General features: G+C 42.7%; 1 protein-coding gene across 1 annotated transcript in view; it reads left to right on the forward strand.

The window, feature by feature from the left end:
- Positions 1–7,415: 7,415 nt before the first annotated feature.
- dgkza (diacylglycerol kinase, zeta a) overlaps positions 7,416–15,734 on the forward strand; it is a 163,129-nt gene continuing 154,810 nt past the window's right edge. The window contains exons 1-2 of the mRNA XM_030070454.1: positions 7,416–7,864; positions 8,311–8,414. Coding sequence (XP_029926314.1) covers positions 7,745–7,864; positions 8,311–8,414 — 224 coding nt within the window. The 5' untranslated portion in view covers positions 7,416–7,744. The remainder of the gene's footprint in view (positions 7,865–8,310; positions 8,415–15,734) is intronic.

The following is a 15,734-nucleotide window of genomic DNA, read 5'->3' on the forward strand; positions in this document are numbered from 1 at the left end:
TGTGGACTCGGGACCGCCGGGCAGCGGCAGCGTGGACTCGGGACCGCCGGGCAGCGGCAGCGTGGACTCGGGACCGCCGGGCAGCGGCAGCGTGGACCCGGGACCGCCGGGTAGCGGCAGCGGCAGCGTGGACTCGGGACCGCCGGGCAGCGGCAGCGGCAGCGTGGACTGAGGGCTGCCTGACCGCTGATGAGCCGGTGGGACCAGTGACGCAGGACACCGAGGAAGCAGCAGCACAGCCATGGGAGGTTGGGATGAGTGCTGCACGGGTCCTGGGGGCTGGGACCGGGGTTGTCACAAGGGCAGTGGGAACTGAGCCTGGGACAGCCAGTCGGGCTTGGGGAACTGGGACAGGGACTAGGACAGCCAGTCGGGCTCGAGGAACTGGGACTGGGGCAGCCAGTCGGGCACGGGGAACTGGGATCGGGGCAGCCAGTCGAGCTAGGGGAACTGGGACCGGGACCGGGGCAGCCAGTCGGGCTCGGGGAACTGGGACAGGGACTGGGGCCGGGTCAGCCAGTCGGGCTCGGGGAACTGGGACAGGGACTGGGACCGGGTCAGCCAGTCGGGCTCGGGGAACTGGGACAGGGACTGGGACCGGGTCAGCCAGTCGAACTCGGGGAACTGGGACAGGGACTGGGACCGGGTCAGCCAGTCGAACTCGGGGAACTGGGACAGGGACTGGGACCGGGTCAGTCAGTCGAACTCGGGGAACTGGGACAGGGACTGGGACCGGGTCAGCCAGTCGAGCACAGGGAGCTGGGCTTGCTAGGCTGCTGAGGCTAGTAGCTGGGCTTGCTAGGCTGCTGAGGCTAGTAGCTGGGCTTGCTAGGCTGCTGAGGCTAGTAGCTGGGCTTGCTAGGCTGCTGGTGCTCGGGGCTTGACTTACTGGGCTGCTGGGGCTCGGGGCTTGACTTACTGGGCTGCTGGGGCTCGTAGCTGAGCTTCTGGGGCTTGTGGCCTGACCCACTGGGCTGCTGGAGCTCGTAGCTGAGCCCGCCAGGCTGCTGAGGCTGGTGGCTGGGTTGCGGCTAGCCTGCAAGTGGCTTACACACTTGAGGCTAGCACGCTGTTGACCAGCAAGCCGGCGCCTGGCCAGCTGGTGGCTACGAGGACCTCCAAATGCCAGTCGGGTTCCCAGAAATGGGTTCTGGGATGGAGCAGCAGGACAAACAACAGGAAGCAGCTGTGGCAGATGAGACTGGGGTGCAGGTTGGGAGGAAACTGGAGTGTCCAATGAGGTGTTCAGTAGGTAATTGTTCAGTCTGTTACGGACAACATCCAAACGGGGGACAAAGTGACTCACCCAAGGCCTCTCCTTAAACCACAGCTGTTGGACAAATATTTCTTTGAGGAGATGAGCCTCCTGATGGGACGGAGCCATCATGAGGTTCTCCACAGTCCGTTCAAAATGAAAAACCTTTTCTTTAAAAAGGCGTTGCTCCGCTGGGTCCATGTTGTGGTCCAGTTATTCTGTCACGCCGGGTGGTAGGTTAGGACCCAAATGCAGGAGGCACAAGGCACGAAGTTCAGAATACAACAAAATATTTTAATCGGCTCACAGGGAACGCAGGGAACACATGACAGCTAAGACAATAACTGGACAAGGAACAGAACTCAAAACAGGACTTAAATACACAAGAACTAAATAGCTAACAAGACACACCTGGGAAAGGGGCTGGAGCACAAGACAGGAGAACACAGAGGATAGGCCAAGGGAAACACTGGGAGGGATCAGAACAATCAGGGATAATTGACAGACACAGGACAGGTGTGGCACTGGGAGGGGCAAACAAGACTAACCAGACACAGGTGAAAATACTAATTGGAAACAGGACAAGAGACCACAGGAAAACAGAAAAACAAGTGTCCAACCAAAGTACAAAAACACAGAAAACACCAAACCATGACAAAAACATGTTTTATATTCTAGTTTCTTCAAAATAGCCACCCTTTGCTCTGATTACTGCTTTGCACACTCTTGGCATTCTCTCGAAGAGCTTCAAGAGGTAGTCACCTGAAATGGTTTTCACTTCACAGGTGTGCCTTATCAGGGTTAATTAGTGGAATTTCTTGCTTTATCAATGGGGTTGGGACCATCAGTTGTGTTGTGCAGAAGTCAGGTTACTACACAGCCGACAGCCCTATTGGACAACTGTTAAAATTCATATTATGGCAAGAACCAATCAGCTAACTAAAGAAAAACGAGTGGCCATCATTACTTTAAGAAATGAAGGTCAGTCAGTCCGGAAAATTGCAAAAACTTTAAATGTGTCCCCAAGTGGAGTCGCATAAACCATCAAGCGCTACAACGAAACTAGCACACATGAGGACCGACCCAGGAAAGGAAGACCAAGAGTCACCTTAGTTCATCCGAGTCACCAGCCTGAGAAATCGCAAGTTAACAGCAGCTCAGATCAGAGAGCAGATAAATGCCACACAGAGTTCTAGCAGCAGACCCATCTCTAGAACAACTGTTAAGAGGAGACTGTGCCAATCAGGCCTTCATGGTCAAATAGCTGCTAGGAAACCACTGCTAAGGAGAGGCAACAAGCAGAAGAGATTTGTTTGGGCCAAGAAACACAAGGAATGGACATCAGACCAGTGGAAATCTGTGCTTTGGTCTGATGAGTCCAAATTTGAGATCTTTGGTTCCAACCGCCGTGTCTTTGTGAGACGCAGAAAAGGTCATGAAAATAAAGAAAACGCATTGAATGAGAAGGTGTGTCCAAACTTTTGGCCTGTACTGTATGTATGTGTATGTGTGTGTGTGTGTGTGTGTGTGTGTGTATATCTATGTCTATATCTATATCTATATCTATCTATATCTATATATCTATATATAGATATAGATATAGATATATATATATAGTCCAGTCAGGATGCTTTCAATCGGTCCTTTGTAGAAGCTGACAAGAACTTGGCATGGGAATTTAGCTTTCTTAAGTTTCCTTAAGAAATACAGCCGTTTCTGAGCTTTTTTAACCAGGGCAGAGATATATGAAGTCCATGTCAGGTTCTCTGTTATGTTGATTCCCAGGAACTTGAAACTGCTCACTTGCTCCACCTCAGCTCCATTGATGTAGACAGGGTTGTGTGTCTTTGCCTCCTTTTTTCTAAAATCAACTATCAGCTCTTTGGTTTTGCTGACATTGAGCAGTAGGTTGTTTTCTGTGCACCATTCTGCAAGATGGTTGATTTCCTCCCGATATGAAAACTCATCATTGTTGGAAATCTGATTGTAGCTTTGAGAATATGAATCAATGGCGCACGGCGCTAGTAGGAGCCCAATGTAAACACACTAACCAGGAGGAAGCAGACTGACAGCTCATCTTATTTACTTCTTGTGTCAAAATCCTACAGTCTGTGGCCAAAACGAACGACTACGTTTGTATATATGGTATAGAATCATCATCATCATCAATGCGTTTATGTAATATAATTGTATAACCAGACTGTAAATTATTTTGCAGGTGCTTAAAATCGCCAGTGCTGTGATTTTTATATGTAATCTTCTCATATTGTTCTAATATTCAAGATTAATTTTCGGAATTTATTTATAATAGAGCATAAACTGACGAGTTTATAAGCTTTTGGTGTGTAACTTGATCTGTTCAGAAGCATGACTTAATAATAGGTAAGGCAAGGCAAGGCAAATTTATTTGTATAGCGCATTTCATACACTGCAAATCAAAGTGCTTTACATAAGAGCGCAAGAAGCATTAAAACAGAAATTAAAAACACAAAAATGTAAAAACAACAAAAGAAACTGTTGCAGTTGTTCTTTGTTGTCACCACAAGACAAGAACCTAGACCTTGTTTGGGTATTTTCTGTTCAGCTGAATATATTGTAGTCAACTGACATCCTTTTCTTTCTCGTTGGTCTTGTTCTGCAATCTTTATACTCTGTTTGGTAGGTATCAGGGACTCTAAGTACATTCTGCAGATGATGCTTGCATAGTTTTACTTAAATATACAATATATTCAGCTGAACAGAAAATACCCAAACACTGGTCTAAGTTCTTGTCTTGTGGTGACAATGAAGAACAACTGTGTCAAATTAAGGATGTTGGGGACATCTTTTCAACCCACAACAGAACTGTATGAAGCAACTGAAGCTTTTACATGTGCCCTCTGTGACCTGAACGGCTGTAAAGATGTCTACTATGCAAGAGGTCAAATGTTCAAGGGTGGAAAGTGCACAGACAGAAATCTCCCACCAAACAGGGATGCCTTAGGGCAGGGGTGGGCAACCATGTGCCATGGAGAGGCTGCAGGTTTTCTTTCCAACCAAAAACTCCACTAGGTGATTTCAGTGGTTACCTCACCTTCAAGCAGAGAGCAGGGACTAATCAGTGAAATCAGCTGGTGGAGTTCTTGGTTGGAAAGAAAACCTGCAGCCTCTCGGCTCTCCATGGCACATGGTTGCCCACCCCTGCCTTAGGGAAACACTCTCAGCAGGCAAACTACCAGGCAGCCATATGCAGGAGGTGCTTGCGGAGTCAGCCAGATATACCCCCGCCAACGGCCCATGGCTGGAAGATCAAGGGAGACTTCTTTGGGATTGACTGGATGACACTACCCCCAGCCCCTGTTGGCATCTTGGAGCTTGTGTACTGCTCCTGTAAAAAACGCAATGTGTGGAAGGGAGATGTACATGCAAAATGAATGGGCTACCATGCACAGACATGTGTCTTTGTTTAGACTGTGAGAATATTACAAACTAAGCCTATGTGTAGGAATATTTTTTGGCCTTTGGGCAAGTTAAAAAAGGAACTGTCTAAACTAAGACTGATACATCAGTAAGATTCAGTTTAGATCTTTACCACTTCAATCTCTGTCTTGTCTGGTCGCTTACATAAGTGGGGATAAAACTAACATTGCTGTAATACAGTCTTGGGTTTCGTCTGGATTACAAACATGTCCACAGTTTAATTCCACAGAGCTACAAACCAAAGAGCCTAATTTACATTCTGGTGTTGCAACATGCTAGCATGCTATCGTGCTAGCATGCTATCGTACTAGCATGCTATCGTAAATAGTAGGCTATTTAAATACGATGAAAGTGCTTTGTGCGGGTGCCCAGGAATGACTACAAAGATTTAGCATACTGAGTATTGCTATAACATGAAATTATGAATTTAAAAAGATATTTCAACCTTACCAGACAGCAGTATCGTCGCTTCTGTAGCCGTATTCACTTCCTATTTGGACAAATATCATTGGCAGACTTCAAGTCAGGTGACGCCGGAACTTGTTGTTGATTGGTTTGCAGCATAGCATTCCATAGCATTTGCCTGAGGAGTTTATCAAACAAAAGCTCCGTTTTCATAAAAACGTGATAAAAACCTACCGCTGAGGATCGATCATTTCAAAACGAAAGCAGATAGCATCCTTCGGCCCACCGTCTAGTTGTGTGGCAGGACACAACACCGGAGACGGTGGTCGCCAAAGAGGCTGCCTGTGCTCTCACCTGTTTTACTTCTGTTGTCGGATATCCTTTACTCATAATTCCGACTTTAATCTCGTAAAATTACGATTTTTTCCCCCTCGTAATATTACGCCTTTATTCTCGTAATATTCCAACTTTATTCTCGTAAAATTATGACTTCATTCTTGTAATATTATGACTTTATTCTCGAAATCTCAAAAAATATTTTTTCTGCTCAGTGTGACCCCAAAACTCCGTCGTAAAGCCAACCCCTGGCAGTGAGTTTTCGTTACTTAGGACGTTGATGGAATGAAACGAAAAAAAAAAAAAAAAATCACACTGGCACATACCTGTCCAACAGAAAACAGGCCAGCAGCAAGTCACTTGTCATCCTGGTCCTCTCTGTCAGTGCTCATTAGCGGGTGAAAGTCAACCCTGGATTCACTCATGATGTTGAATGATGTTGTCTGTGTTACAGGTACCGGCTGGCACCACATCAACAGTTTACGCCCTCTCTGTAAACAGGAGAAATAAGTGAGACGGAGAAAACAGCATGTCCGTTTGTCTTCTTCACTCAGCAGAAAGAGGAAGGAGGATTTATTAAAACATATTCACCCTAAATCCACCACTGTTTTACTGTACATATACAATCAATGTTCTCAATATAAACATAAAAAAAAAAACACAACTTAAAAATAAAATACAATTTCTCATTCAGCATATACTGAGTTTTAAACTTGGTTTGATTACATAAATCAACATGACCATAACCACTGGTACACTGTATACTGCTTTTCAAATGAAAATAACACAAAGATTCTGCTATTTAAATCCTTTTTTTCTCTTCCAAAAATGCATGAGCTGACATATTTTTTTTTTATTTCTTTTTAACCAGTTCTAAAACATATAAAATCGAGTTTTAACATTAGCTTTAACCCAGCTTTAACAGTACATGAAATCGGGTTAACACATTTAACACAATATCACACTCATAAACAATATATAGGCTTCATACAAATGTTCGGGGAGCAGAAAATAAAACTCGGACTGCCGCGACACAGCATAGCAACAGGTGACGTCATCAAGCGCGAAAGTACGGCTACTAGCCTACTATATACACACGGCTAACTTTGCACCCGTATACGTCCACATATTCATAAAACAAACTTAATGCTGGACACTAAAACATTAAACGACATGTTAACATACTGCACTGCACTTTCTCTTCTTAACTTATAATTCCACCAACCTGTAAACAGGAGAAATAAGTGAGACAGAGAAACAGCATACCCGTTTGTCTTCTTCACTCAGCAGAAAGAGGAAGGTTGGAAAGCGGATCAAACTGACGTAAAGGCCCCGGGGCGCAGTGGACGTCACACTGCCCCCTGCTGGTGATCACACGTAAATTACTCCTGATACATACATTAAATAGTTCAGTGCAATGTTGGTGGAAACAGGTTAAATACATATTAGCAAATACTAAAAAAAATAATTATGCAATTACAGATATTACCACAAATGTGATCACACTTTAGTGGGCATCACATCTGCTTAGGGTTTCACCTCCTTATATATCCTTTTTCCGTCCCTGTCTGCGTTTTTTCGAGCTTCCGATTGGATGCCGTGCTAATGATCGGACACCGCCCTGTGCTGTGATTAGCTGGGAGCTCCACACTGCTCAGTAAAACAAGAAAGTCCCTGCATAGGGCAGGGTCTCTGCAGATAAACAAGCAAACACACACTTCTAGTGACTGAAAGGGATTATTTTAATGTAAACATTGTTTTTTTCTCTGTGAATATCAATGAGCAGTCACTTTTCTTTGATTAGCACATTTACATTATAAAACAAGCGTGAGTGTGTGCGCGCCCGTGCGTGTGTGGGGTGTGTGTGAAGAGAGTCAGGGAGACGGACTTCTGACGAGCTCCGTAGCCACGGCCCTTCAGGCTCAGAGGATTTACCCCAGTATCCAATTTAATGATGGAACAGAATTACAGGAAAAAACACCGCTCGATTTCCACAGAGGACCAGCTGTTTTGTCCCTCTGCAGTACACTGGGAGGACAGCTCATTCGTCTTTTCGCCATGTTCCACAGTTAGTAGGAAATGAAAAAACTACAGGTTTAGCAGGCTGTTTACAGACCGCGAGTGGCGGAGGGATGGAGCAGAGATACAGGAGCTGCATTTAAAAGAATCTACAAAAATACTTCTAAAAGTGTTAATATCTGTGATACGGTTATTGTTAACGTCGCATATTAAACGGGAATTAGGCCAGTTGCTAAACGAAGAGAGAAAAGTAGTGAGACCGCAGACACGATGACAGAGTCCGCTCCTCCGGGTCTGGAGCGGCCCGGGCTGGATGATATGGCCGAGGAGGAGGACGACTTTGTCGTTGGGAAGAGCTCCCACAGACCCCTGGAAACCCCGAGTTGTGAGGTCGGTGCATGTGTGTCTCTCAGCGGACAAATGAATGTCACTATACGGAGGTACACTGGCTGCATGTTTGCAAGTCGATCTGTCGATCTATCCGCACACAGCCTACCGCAGGCTGTGTTTACCTGTCAGAAGCTGCCATGCACTTGCAGTTCCGTGTGTTAAAGTACTGTTTTGCTAACGAAGCAGCTCCCATAATACATCATACTGCCATTACACGCTTGTCAAGACTTGTCTGGCGTTGACATTTGACAGTATCCTAAATTGTAATGTGCTTTGTAAAGAGTTATAAGATTATGTCTGTCTCTGTTGTCTGTTGTTGTCTCTGTTGTGCCTAATGTTTGACATGTAAGACACAAGACATTAGCTAAAAATTAGTAATAGCAAGGGTGTTCAGAAAATAAAGAATGAGATATGTGAACTCAGTTAATTCTTGTTATTTGTTGTAGGTATCAGGGCACAAGAAAGAGGAAGTGGAGAAGGAGAAGCTCTCAGCCTCGCAGATGGAATCTGAGTTCCTCCACCTAACGATCAGAAAGCAAGTCTCTTACAGGTGGGGAGCAGGAACAAAATTGCGGGAAGTGTCCCACTTCCTGTCACACCTGAATGCTGCATTAAATACTTACATAGCATTAGCCTGTACTATATAGCTTGTGTTGAAGGCATACTTGGTTATATGCAGTAGTCGAGTTGTTAAAAAAAAAAAAAAAAAAAAGGAAGGAAGACCAAGGTTATAACATCACCAATTTGTCACTTTTTTTTTTTTTTTTTTTTTTTTTTTTTTTAATGTGGGACGGGTGGTGTAAATTCAAATAGACATATTAGCCTACTGATGCACTGCCTACATGATATTATGCATCTCCAACAGTGTTTAAGCACTCCAGTAGCCTATGCAGAAATATAGACATATATCAAAATGAGAATAGGTGAAAAGACGCATTTTGCTGCATTATTTTATGCCCAAAGCTGCATAGGTATAGCAAAAAAATGGACATGTATGTAGGCTATAGGGGAGACTCGTGGCTACACCTACAGTTGGTCCACAGGCTGCCCTGTGACTACCACTGCTCCTAAGCAGTTCAGGTCAAATGCAGAGGACAGATTTTCCCACAGGGATCAGTCCAGGGGAAACTTAATATTCATGGACTTTTGAATCTGTTTTGAATGCATTTATTACAATTTTCAGCTACTACAATGTCCAGGGAGAAAATTTATTATCAAATCAAAATGCCACAAAACACTGTAAATAAGACTTCTGAGCTTCTCTTCGTCTCTCTGCTGTGTCATGTCCTGCTGCTTCCTGGCCGTGGCGTTCCTCTATGTGACGAAAACAACATTATGGGGTTTGATAGAATGAGCAGACATGTCATGCTAATAACTTTTACAAATGATTAAAATCACATGAACTTGCTCTTGGAAAATAGATGGTATTGACATTACAGTATTGATATTACAGTATTAATATTTGCCATATTCACTGCCTGTTATATTAAATGACCTTAAAATTTATAGTTATCAAACCTTCAATCCTGCTAGCCTCTGGGTCCCCTCCAGCTCCCCTTACCTCTGTTGCCCCATATTGTCCCTGGATATCATATGGAGAAAATATAGGCCACTGAATAGCTTTTCAGTGAAGGCCAATGAAATATTCTGTGGTTCTGCAGGAACCCCCTACTCAATGAAATGGCTAAATATAGGTTATTATTATTGGATTAGATTTACTCCCTAAAGCAGTCACCAGATTATGAGACACTGCACAAACTTCAGCACATATTATTAATGTTACTGCAAATGGCTGTGTGCTCTAATTGCACTCTGGGTATCCACACCCAAAGTGCTTCCTCCTTTCAATGTGATTAACGTTCATGTTTCCTGACTTGAATGTCAAAATTCTAGCTAACATCTTCATTTGTTTTTGTTGCCTAATGAGTCCCATTGGTGAAAGACAGACAAACTCTTATCTAACTGTAAATATCTGTTTCACTTTTGCCACATTTGTAAAATCGAATCTACTGAGTGACAACGCTAACGTTAACGTTGGTGAACTTGTGTTTTAGCTAGCTAGTTAACAAGAGAGATTAGCGTAAGCTCCAAACTAGCTGTGTTGTTAGTGCTCATGTCCAGAGATTCAACCTTTTAGACTTTTGTAAAAATTAATGACTGAGATTCCTTAATCTTGATTTATCTCTCACGTGTAGTTTTTGTCGTCTGGAAAAAAGTCTCTGAGATCGTGTTGTTCACATGCTGTTTGGCCATGCTGACATTGCAATATCCACAAGATGGCGTAGTTGCGCTTCAGCTTGTGCCATTTCTTCTGGCATCAACCAATTAAAAAAAAAAAAAAGTTGTATCATTGCGTGTGTGTGTGTGCCCCCTTGCCCTCGGATTTTCAGATGATATTTTACTCAACAAGCTTAATACTCTCTAAATGATGAAATGACAGTAACAGTTTCCACATTTATTTATAAAATGACATTTTAAAAAAAGGATGGACGAGGGGATGGCAGTTTTGCAGGGGAGATGATTTGGACTGTTTATTTCAGGGGAGATGCTATCCGCCCTCATCCCCCCTCAACTCCAGTCCTGATCATATGGTGTGTGTTAGTCATAATTTAGCTAAGGCTGTACATTAATGGGTCTATGCTTGTTTCTGGAACAATTAAAAAAATCTGTGGTAAAGTCAGACTGAAAGGACCATACCAATGATTTTGCATATTAAGCATAATAACTACAAGATGTATATATGTCACATCTCTGCTAATCTATTCCAAAGCAAGCAATCATTTTTCTTACTTTTTATCCAGTCATTGGTTTACATTCGTTCCATTAAGGCATGAAAATGAACTTTCAGAGACTTCAAACTTTCTTCACACCAGTATTCCATCACCATAAATTAGACCTTCCAGAAAAAAAATCTTGATTATGCGGACTAAAATCCTTGATTCCGCGGGCTAAAATCCTTGATTATGCGATTAAATATGCGGGGGTTTTATGTCATTTTATGCTGTGAAATTGCGGGAAGTTGCGAATTATATGCGAATAGTTGTGAAATATGCGAAAAGATGCGAAATATGCGGGAACTGGAAAAAGGTGATTCTTCTCCCACGCCCTGTTACTAGGCTACTACTGAATGAAAAAGACCAATTTTAAAGATATCCTATGATAAACAGGCATACTAGAAGCAAGCTACATCACAGATAATGCTGGTAATGTTTAATTTATTTTATTTTATCAACTTAAGCATGGCTTAAACATTACTCAATCACAAATTTGTCAAAAATAAAACATGCTTCCTGCTGAGGTATAAATTGCGGTAGAACAAACCATCTGGGGTCTGTTTCACGAAGCAGGTTCAACAAACTCAGAGTCTTACCCCAAACTCTGAGTTGATCTACTCTGAGAGAGGAAACTCTGAGTTTCCGGTTCCAGAACAGCTGATTTGAGTCAGTTTGATCAACTCGGAGTAGTTTCACCTGGAGTTAAGCGTGTGCACCACAGTTGTAAAAAGACAGCGTCAATGGAGCCCCGATTTGACGAGTCACCATGGCAACGGGGAGGCATCAGGCTGCGTTTTTCACCCCAGTTGAATTGGAAATCTTAATGCATTCAGCGAGTTTGAACATGTTTTTTTTTAAACAAGTGCAACAGCGCTGCAGCGGCAAAGGAGAGGGAGATGGCGTGGGAGAACATTGCTGCTCGGGTCAGTGCGTAAGTTTAAATGTAGTCCGTTGCAATCACAATAATATTACAGGGGAAAACTGCTTGAATGGTAGCCTATTAATTTATTTCATTTAGGTGCAATCCCGCGGAGAGAAGCGCACTTGGCAGCAGCTTAAGATGAAATATAAAAAGATTGTTCAAACAGGTAAGACCTCGGCATAAACATCTATGTGCGGTCTTATCTCCTGACGAATATTTAATTCTCTGTGCAGTAACACTGCACCTTCATCCACGAGATCGTTGTCAAAAGTACATGCCATGTTTGTGAAAAAATGGCGCCACCTAACTACTAATGGACTTCTAATAAAGGCCTACTGACATTCCCACTAGCCTCCTGGAAACACTAGCATCAAGCATGCTGAAATGAATTTTTGAGGTGATTAACAAGAAAGCTTTTTTGCCTTTGCCATCAGGAGGTCATGACAGTGTGGATACCAGACAGAAAATGACACTGAATCCACATTTTTGTGAAGATTTGGGTTTTTAAAGGCTGTGGTCTTAAACTTTTGATCAGCTGATGAACCGCCTATTTCAGTTTGATGGTTGTTTGCAATAAATTGCTTCCTCAAATGTGTGTGTGTGTGTGTGTGTGTGTGTGTGTGTGTGTGTGTATAATTAGGTTTTGGATTTAGGAAAAAAGTGGGCATGACTAAAACCAGAAGTGATTTTTTTTTTTTAATCGTTGGATTTTAACCACAAAGAAATCTAAAATGACTGAAATTCCTGCTTATTAAAACTGTATTTATAAAGAGATCTATCTATCTACATCTACACTATATTACCAAAAGTATTCGCTCACCCATTCAAATGATCAGAATCAGGTGTCCTAATCACTTGGCCTGGCCACAGGTGTATAAAATCAAGCACTCAGGCATGCAGACTGTGAAACAAGACATTTGTGAAAGAATGGGCCGCTCTCAGGAGCTCAGTGAATTCCAGCGTGGAACTGTCATAGGATGCCACCTGTGCAACAAATCCAGTCGTGAAATTTCCTCGCTCCTAAATATTCCACAGTCAACTGTCAGCTCTATTATAACAAAATGGAAGCGTTTGGGAACAACAGCAACTCAGCCACGAAGTGGTAGGCCACGTAAAGTGACGGAGAGGGGTCAGCGGATGCTGAAGCGCATAGTGCAAAGAGGTCGCCGACTTTCTGCACAGTCAATTGCTACAGAGCTACAAACTTCATGTGACCTTCAGATTAGCCCATGTACAGTACGCAGAGAGCTTCATGGAATGGGTTTCCATGGCCGAGCAGCTGCAGCCAAGCCACACATCACCAAGTGCAATGCAAAGCGTCGGATGCAATGGTGTAAAGCATGCCGCCACTGGCCTCTAGAGCAGTGGAGACGCGTTCTCTGGAGTGATGAATCACGCTTTTCCATCTGGCAATCTGATGGACGAGTCTGGGTTTGGAGGTTGCCAGGAGAACGGTACATTTCAGACTGCATTGTGCCGACTGTGAAATTTGGTGGAGGAGGCATTATGGTGTGGGGTTGTTTTTCAGGAGCTGGGCTTGGCCCCTTAGTTCCAGTGAAAGGAACTTTGAATGCTTCAGGATACCAAAACATTTTGGACAATTCCATGCTCCCAACCTTGTGGGAACAGTTTGGAGCGGGCCCCTTCCTCTTCCAACATGACTGTGCACCAGTGCACAAAGCAAGGTCCATAAAGACATGGATGACAGAGTCTGGTGTGGATGAACTTGACTGGCCTGCACAGAGTCCTGACCTGAACCCGATAGAACACCTTTGGGATGAATTAGAGTGGAGACTGAGAGCCAGGCCTTCTCGACCAACATCAGTGTGTGACCTCACCAATGCGCTTTTGGAAGAATGGTCAAAAATTCCTATAAACACTCTCCTCAACCTTGTGGACAGTCTTCCCAGAAGAGTTGAAGCTGTAATAGCTGCAAAAGGTGGACCGACATCATATTGAACTCTATGGGTTAGGAATGGGATGGCACTTCAGTTCATAGTATGAGTAAAGGCAGGTGAGCGAATACTTTTGGTAATATAGTGTATCAATCAATCTATCTATCTATCTATCTATCTATCTATCTACACATACACATATAGATAGATAGATAGATGTGTGCGTGTGTGTGTTAATGTAGATAGGTACAGTGCTTAAGTGTCCTGCTTTCTTCAATATAGAGTCCCCACAACCAATCAATTATCTTTTTTATTTGACAGGTAAGTTAACCCTTTGAAACTTGAGAAAATTTACTTGAGTTCTCAACATGAAAACAATTTGACAACAACAGAAAAATAGGCAAAAAAATTGGAAAAACTACAACAAAACTTTATAAATTTACTTGATTTCATAGCAACAAGGGTGATTAGCTAGAGCTAGAGAAATTAGCTAGAGCTGACCCAATAATTTGTTAAAAAAAAAAAGACCTTAAAATGAACACAAAAACAACAAGACAATGACCTGATTTTTAGACAAAAAATGAATTACAAGAAAATGATCATAAGAAAAAAAAAAACAGAAATTATTAGAAAAAATCCCCACAAAAATGAAAAATAATTTAATGAATTTGGATGAAGACGATGTAATAAAACTCTTCAGGTTGTTCATCTCTACAATGTGCACTGATCTATGGATAGTAAAACGCAGGGGGCAAAATAACGTTTTTGCCTTGGGTTCCACATGTGTAGGGATGGCACTCATCACAACCAGTGCCTTTTTGATGCCTTTCTGATTTTCTACGACATGATCTACTAAAGCTGGTTTATTTGTGTTTGGATAACTGGCATCATAGGTATCTGCTTCTGGGTGCTTCCATTCCCTGGCAGGAAGGGAGGAATTTTCAACATCCCAGAGTTGGAGATGTCACACCCCACACTCAGCATGTATTTGAGGATAGGTCATCTTAATACAGAATGCTGTGTGAAATGTAATCTCACTAACTCAGTTTAACTAGTAATCCAGATTGGATTGTGTGTGTGTGTGTGTGTGTGTGTGTGTGTGTGTGTGTGTGTGTGTGTGTGTGTGTGTGTGTGTGTGTGTGTGTGTGTGTCTGTTCATGTTATGTATTCTGGTAGTGGGGGAGGGGGGACAGCTTGGCCTGGCTTGTGATTCTTCTGACTCACCAGATGAGTTATGTAAGGATCAGCTGTATCTGTGGCACTGAAACACTGTGTGTGTGTGTGTGTGTGTGTGTGTGTGTGTGTGTGTGTGTGTGTGTGTGTGTACCTATGCTTGTACAGGCTGTCTTTCAACAGATCCTGCTGCTTTATAAGCGGAGAAGTGGAGGTAGTGATGAATGTAGGGAGTTTAGAGGGATTATTCACAGTTTAAATAACAGAAAGTATGTCTGGTTTGTAATGGAGGTTGTAATGGTAGTTGCTCCAGGGGGGTTCAGTATGTTCTTAAAAAAACAAAAATAAAAAACAAGAAAATAATTTCAATAAGCAAAGGCCACTGAAAACGTCCAAATCCTTTATTTATATCAGATTTCTAATATATATATACACAAAATACAAAGCATCAAAGCCAAATACAAGCATCAGAGACAACAGAATAAAGAGGCTTTCAAGCTTTGCTGCAAAACTCACATTCCAATCAGGTATTTAAATAGCCATATCAGTGATTGTGAGTGTTTGGCCCATTTACTTCAATTGACCCACATTTTACATTGCAGCAAAACATTTTTGCAAATGATGCAGGGATACTAAAAACTTCACAAGACATAATTAAAATATAATGTTATGCTTCTTCAGCTAACAAAGTCATGGTGATGGCCATTCATAAACCACAGGACTGATAATTGAATGTGTGAATCAAACATTTCTCCAGGAAGTATTTTCCAGCGGAGAAACAATTTCTCCCCACCCAATTTTATGTTATTAAAACAAAACAGTGCTGCTGCTAATGGGGAAACTAACGTGGATGACTTTATTATGGTGTGACGAATGGAAACCAGTGGCTAGATAAAAGGTAGAAAAATGATATCAGAGTTCTAAAATACTACTGCTCGCTTCAGGTTTTCACAACAACTTGACTCTCACACTCCCTCAGTTTCTCTCACAGTTGGGTGTTTAGGGGCATCACATAAATATTTAGCATTCAGTATAGAAAAAGAGGACAAAACATATGAATAAGTGTGTGGTTGAATCAGGGCCCAGGTCTCCACACTCCACTCTTT

The sequence above is a fragment of the Myripristis murdjan genome, chromosome 2 (assembly GCF_902150065.1).
Source record: "Myripristis murdjan chromosome 2, fMyrMur1.1, whole genome shotgun sequence".
Lineage (NCBI taxonomy): Eukaryota > Metazoa > Chordata > Actinopteri > Holocentriformes > Holocentridae > Myripristis > Myripristis murdjan.